Genomic DNA, 6,660 nt, shown 5'->3' on the forward strand with positions numbered 1-6,660 from the left:
TAATTCTCGTAAACCGATCTTAACTAGGCCAAGTGAATTGCCACGTTTCTTTGTTTTTTAATGATTATTGACCTAGCGTTATGGTTGTACGGTACGGTAGCCTACGTAATAATTGTGTAAGGTAACATCGCGAATTTATTTATTCAGTGCGTCATTGGCCAACCTGTGGAACTTGTGTACCGTACAGTGGATTGAGAACTGTTTGTCAACAAATTTGGTACGTTTATCAGTTCGACTGTTGTGCTTGCTGAATTGTGACTAGTGTCTTATGTTGTGTTATTTCTTGACAGAAAAACCGTATAAACTTCATTGCTGCGAAGCAGTCATTGGAAACCGAGTGATTTCTTCAAGTTGGCGTGCTTTAACAGTTGCTCAGTCCTGCCGGGTGGATTAGGAAAATCGTGACGTCACCGGCGCAATTAACTACCGCACCTGTTGTGTTCGCGTCGCACACAACATCGTTTTTCAAATTTGGCATCAAAGCTTGACCATCTTTGAACTGAAGCTGATTTCGTCAATCGAACCGAACTGCTGATCTTCACCAACCTGACGATCAAATTTGCGTTTACTTACCTAGTTCCCATCAGTGTTACGTGACATCTCTCATTTGCTGAAGTTAGCTTATGCTGTTACGAAGCGGATTTGCATACACAGCTATGGATTCCAAAGCCGAAGCTATTCAACAAGCAGCTGATACTTTGAGAGACAGCTACAAGCGTGGTGAACAACTGATGAGCAAACGTGAAAACCTCACAGAAGTGCAGACTATCCTGTTAGAAATTGACAAAAATTATGCCTCTTTAATGGCGCTTTGTGTCGATGTCCCTGAGAATGAACAAATTCCAGGAGGCCTTTCAACTAAACGAGATTACATTCAAGGTAAAGAAGAATTTGCTGATAGAGTCAAACAGTGGTTCTCGGAATGCGAGAGGACAGACACTAAAACTCCTCCACTACGCTCACATCACTCGTCCTTGCGTACTCATTCCCATCGCTCCAAATCCGGAAGCATTCGGTCATCGAGTACAATGTATAGTTTGCGTCAACGTGAAGCACATGCCAAATTGGAACTAGCTCGTTTGACAAAAGAACAGAATGATGCCAGGCGACGAGAGGAAGAAGAACTAGTTCGCATGGAACAAGAGAAAGCTCGCTTTGAACGTGAGAGAGCCGAAGCTGAAGACCTGCGTCAAATTAAAGCTGCTGAAACTGAAGCCGCACTCTGGCAAGATGATTCTTCTTCGGTTATCAATATTGGATCAATGACACCCGTACGATTGCCACAGCAAACCTTCACTCACAAAGACACACACCTGGAACCTCTGCGTCACGGTGATGAGCGGCACAAACAAGAACCAACTGCAACATCTGCAGGAATGCCAGACCAAAAGGTAAATTACCCTTGTTATTATACTAGCCGACAACCTGATCTTTCAGAACGACTTCTACCTAAACCAGATGTTAAGAAATTCTTTGGTGACCCACTCGATTTCTGGGCTTTCTGGCACCGTTTTAAGTCCCATATTTCTGATTGGTTGACACCCGACAGGAAGATGTCTTACCTCATGCAGCACTGCTGTGATGCAGTCTGTGAACAAATAAGGCACCTTGCCGATAGCAGCGAAGGTCACAACTGCTATGATGAAGCGTGGGAAGAATTGAAACGGAGGTATGGCCAACCTCACGTTATTGCGCATGCTTGCGAGGAACGCTTGAGATCTGTTACCAGAATTTCTCACCACGAACCCGAACAATTGGAGAAGTTGTCCGTCCTGTTAAAAAGATGTTGTTCATCATTGAGCTCAAACACCGAAGCTTCGAACTTGGATACCGTGCAGTTTATCACCTGCCTTGCGAATAAGCTGCCAGTGTCTTTGAAAGAAAAGTGGGTAATTGAAGCTCTGAAAATCAATGATGACACTGGAAAAGTGGCTGGATTCCAACACTTTGCTGACTTCATAACGAACGAATCTAGGATTGCCAATTCAATCTATGGCGTGAAACTCTTTTCATCAAATGTCGACAAACTTAACAAGCCTGACACCAAAGGGAAACAAAAGGCTGCACTGTTTAACGTAGTGACAAAACCTACTGAAAGATCTGGACAGCTCCAAATTGGCAACAAGCGACTCATACAATGTATCCTGTGCGATAATACACATTATTTGCAACACTGCAAAGAGTTCAAAGCCAAATCCGTCACTGAACGGGAGCAATTTGTAAGGAAGAACAAACTGTGCTTAAACTGTCTTGGACCAGATCACATACGTGCCGACTGCAGAAGCCGAGGTAAATGCACTGAATGCGGAAGCTCATCACATCATTCTCTGTTACATCGGTACTTGGTCACAACTGGAGAACAAATCCAGAGACGACACCCCAACCCCATTGCTAATAGAAGAAATGATAGCCAGCCAGATGATCCCGGAAGAAGACCATTAGAAAGGAACACAAATGAAGTTGTAGAAACCTTCCATTCCAGAACCAGCAACTCGGCAACTTACTTGGACATCGTTCCCGTACGTGTGACAGGAGAAGGAAAGGTAATACATACTTATGCTCTCCTAGATTCTGGTTCAAACCGCACCTTTTGTGAACAAAAACTTGTAGAGATGCTTGAACTGAAACCTGAGCCATGTGGTGACTTCCAGGTGCAAACACTGTCTTCGAGTGGACCATATTCCTTCAGTTCTTCAACTGTAGCGTTGAAAGTTCTACCAGTAGTTGGCGGCGAAGTGCAAGAACTGACAGATGTGATCGTCGTTGACAAGATACCTACCAAGCCAACTCCAGCGCCTTCTCCGGAGTATCTGCAAACGCACAAGCACCTCCAAGGCATTGACTTGAAGCAACTGGACCATGGTACAGTTACACTGTTGATCGGAAATGATCATGCTGTCTCCCACCGATGCATTGAAAGCCGCTTTGCACCTAACCCGAAGCAAGGACCTGATGCAGTCAGGACGCCCTTAGGCTGGTTGCTTAGAGGTACTCGACCAAAGGAGACAGGCTTAGATAATTTCGATGCTGAATCCGACATTTCAAATTTTCTTGTCCGTGACACGAAGCAGAACCCTGCTGACCAAGCATCAAAGGGCATGACGGCCAAAGCCTTGATGCATTCTGGGATGTGGCTCAATGGCCCAGATTTTCTGAGGAAACCCCCAGAAGAATGGCCCAACCAAACCGCTCAGCAACCACAATCTGAAGATATCTTTGCTGCTTACAAACCAAAGAGGAAAATCGAAACCTTTACTGCTTCTACGACTGAAAGCCAAGGAACCAACAGGTTAATCTCCTACTTCTCATCTCTGCGCCGACTGAAACTATCAGTAGCCTGGTTCCTAAGATTCAAATCATACTTACTGATGCGCATGAAGAACGAAACCCAGATTACACTGAAAGGACCAATCAGTGTGCCAGAACTTGATGAGGCAGAAATTGAGTTAATCAAATACGAGCAGCGTCAGAGTTTTCCTGCCTGGATCAAATCTCTATCCAAAGGAGAACATCCAAACATGCCCAAAGCTAAGAGGATCCCACTCGAAAAACTCAGCCCTGTCCTAATGAAAGATGTCCTACGTGTTGGCGGAAGAATCGACAGAGCCGACTTACCGTTCGAAACGCGACATCCTGCTATCATAGCTCCAGAGCGCCACTTAACGGACTTGATAATTGAACATTGTCATACTAACGAATCGAAGCACATGGGTGAAAGCCATACACTGAACAATATTAACCGAAAATACTGGATAGTTAATGCCAAAGTTGCGGTTAAAAGGGTACTTGCAAGATGCCTGCCTTGCCGGCGAAGGACCGCAAAACCTAGACAACAGCTCATGGCAGAACTGCCAGAAGCAAGGTTACAAATGTCACAGCCACCATTCTCACAGACTGGCGTTGACTTTTTTGGGCCGCTGAATGTCCGAAACAGACGAAGTGACATTAAGAGATACGGCTGCCTTTTCACATGTCTCACAACTAGAGCCATTCACTTGGAAGTGGCACCAGACCTGACAACTGGCGCATTCATAAATGCCCTACGGCGTTTCATAGCTCGCAGAGGCCCCATCAAGAAAATCTTCTCTGACAATGGAACCAACTTTGTGGGTTGTGAAAGAATCTTGAAGCAAGCCATCGATGAGTGGAATCAGAACCAGATCCACCAGAGCCTTCGACAACAAGGAATAGAATGGTCATTCAACCCCCCAACAGCCAGCCATATGGGCGGAGCCTGGGAGAGAATGATTCGCACAGTACGTCAAATTCTTATGAACATCTTACCAAAACAACCACTCGATGATGACACATTGCACACATTACTTCTTGAAGTAGAAGACATCGTCAATTCAAGACCACTCACCGATGTGAAACTGGAAGTTGATGGCGACTTACCCCTGACACCTAACCACTTGTTGAAGTTGAATTCTTCATCGAATTTACCGCCAATGTTAAGCTGCGACAGAGATGGCTACCGACCAAGTGATCGATACCGCCATGTGCAGTTTCTGGCAGACACCTTTTGGAAGCAGTGGGTTAAGGAATACCCACGATCTGTGATGTCAAGAGCAAAGTGGCTTCACAGAAAGGAGAATATCCGAAGAGGAGATATCGTCCTTTTGATTGATGACTCTGCTCCCAGACAACGATGGCCACTAGGCAGAGTAATTGAAACATTTCCTGATCGTCACGGCGTTGTTCGTTCCGTAGAAGTGAAGACTGCAACCGGATCTCTGAAGAGACCAATATCCAAACTTTGTGTAATTGTTCAAAGGGAAGAAGATGATCCAGATGAAGATGAGACACCAATAGACACCGTTCAGATTTTGCTGGAAGATCAGAGCGATGAGGAAGAGTCAAAGGACTGAACTGTTACATGACAATAGACTGTTGAAAAACTTTTATTCATGAAAAGAATGACCCAGTTTGGCCCTTCTTTGGCCCGGGAGTGTTAGATTTTCAACAGGTCTTTGAAAGGCCTGCCTTTCGTTTTACCGCATTACTCCCGTTAATTTGTGTATTCGCCACCTAGCGTCGTTTCCCCTTCATTGTTATGTTATCGCTCTTTGCAAATGGCAACACTCACCACGAGATTGTCTATGGAACTTTCGAGACGTTTTCGTTTTTGCTGCTAGTTTGCCAGCTAGCCGAACTTGTTAGTCACTGTAGTTTGTGACTGAAAGTTGATTGATTGATGTTTATGCTTTGTTAGCTGCTTCTCTGTTATGTACTTCTACAGGACTTAAGTTTGACAACTGCTATGGTAATACTTATTTGCGTGTAGGCTGAATTCCATATTTGCAGCTTGCTATCTCAAAGTTCAACTTACTGGTGAGCGTACTTGTGATGTAATAATGTTTTGTATAACTGAATGTTGACTGTCTACCGTAAACAAACGTAACGTATCTCTGATGTGCGTAAATTGTTGTTAGGCTAATACTTCAAACTTAAATATTGCAGAGTCAATCACTATAGAATCCTTCGCGTACAAGTGCATCATTTGGCATTACTGATCCGGTCATACTACCGGTACGTTCATTATTCTGAATTGTATGATTGATTGATTTGTGTCGTGAATTGTGGATTTATGTTTACTACTGAATTATTGACCAATAATTTGTCAGCCTAATGGAAATTAATTCTCGTAAACCGATCTTAACTAGGCCAAGTGAATTGCCACGTTTCTTTGTTTTTTAATGATTATTGACCTAGCGTTATGGTTGTACGGTACGGTAGCCTACGTAATAATTGTGTAAGGTAACATCGCGAATTTATTTATTCAGTGCGTCATTGGCCAACCTGTGGAACTTGTGTACCGTACAGTGGATTGAGAACTGTTTGTCAACAAATTTGGTACGTTTATCAGTTCGACTGTTGTGCTTGCTGAATTGTGACTAGTGTCTTATGTTGTGTTATTTCTTGACAGAAAAACCGTATAAACTTCATTGCTGCGAAGCAGTCATTGGAAACCGAGTGATTTCTTCAAGTTGGCGTGCTTTAACAGTTGCTCAGTCCTGCCGGGTGGATTAGGAAAATCGTGACGTCACCGGCGCAATTAACTACCGCACCTGTTGTGTTCGCGTCGCACACAACAAATGACATTTCAGTGTTTTTTTCGGATTCCACCAAACGTATTTTTATCCTGCACCAGTCAATTTTGGAATGCTGCCCTAAAGCTTCACATTCTCGATTAAAAAGTCATTGCGCCACAAGATGGGTGGAAAAGCAAGAAGCCGTTTTTGTGTTTTTCGAGCTTTACGCTGCTATTTGCAAATCGCTTGAAAACATAGAAGCTTCCGGCGGAGACAGTGGAGGAAAAGCAACCATCATTCTACGTTCGATGGATGGACAGTTTCTGCTCACTCTGGAGACACTCAATGTTGTTTTGGAAGTAAGCATATAAGCTAAATAAACTTGAAAACAATCTTTTTTCCTCAGCGATATTGAGGATAACCTTCTATATAGCCTAGCCTATTTTGTCTAATTTAAACATATAGCCTATCTTTAAGGCTATGCGATTTCCTGTTAATAAAATGATAACCAACGGAAATAGTTTTGGTACGTATACTGTAATATACTTTCATGAAGTATTTAAGCAGCAACACTAATAGAATAATATTTTTGATACGAGAGCAAAATAATATTCTTCTAGGTTACCAA

The 6,660-nt window shown here is 43.4% G+C and overlaps 1 protein-coding gene across 1 annotated transcript; it reads left to right on the forward strand.

Annotated features, from left to right (window-relative positions):
• Positions 1 to 656: 656 nt before the first annotated feature.
• LOC145786174 (uncharacterized) lies at positions 657 to 5,675 on the forward strand. The gene is made up of 2 exons (XM_082597819.1): positions 657 to 1,391; positions 5,461 to 5,675. The coding sequence occupies exons 1-2, from the start codon at positions 657 to 659 to the stop codon at positions 5,473 to 5,475; spliced, it is 750 nt and encodes a 249-aa protein (XP_082453945.1). The 3' UTR covers positions 5,476 to 5,675.
• Positions 5,676 to 6,660: the final 985 nt, after the last annotated feature.

Source organism: Aplidium turbinatum, chromosome 17, assembly GCF_918807975.1.
Source record: "Aplidium turbinatum chromosome 17, kaAplTurb1.1, whole genome shotgun sequence".
Taxonomy (NCBI): Eukaryota; Metazoa; Chordata; class Ascidiacea; order Aplousobranchia; family Polyclinidae; genus Aplidium; species Aplidium turbinatum.

Coding starts and splice junctions, on each gene's coding strand:
- LOC145786174 (XM_082597819.1), top strand. CDS start 657: ATGGATTCCAAAGCCGAAGCTATTCAACAAGCAGCTGATACTTTGAGA.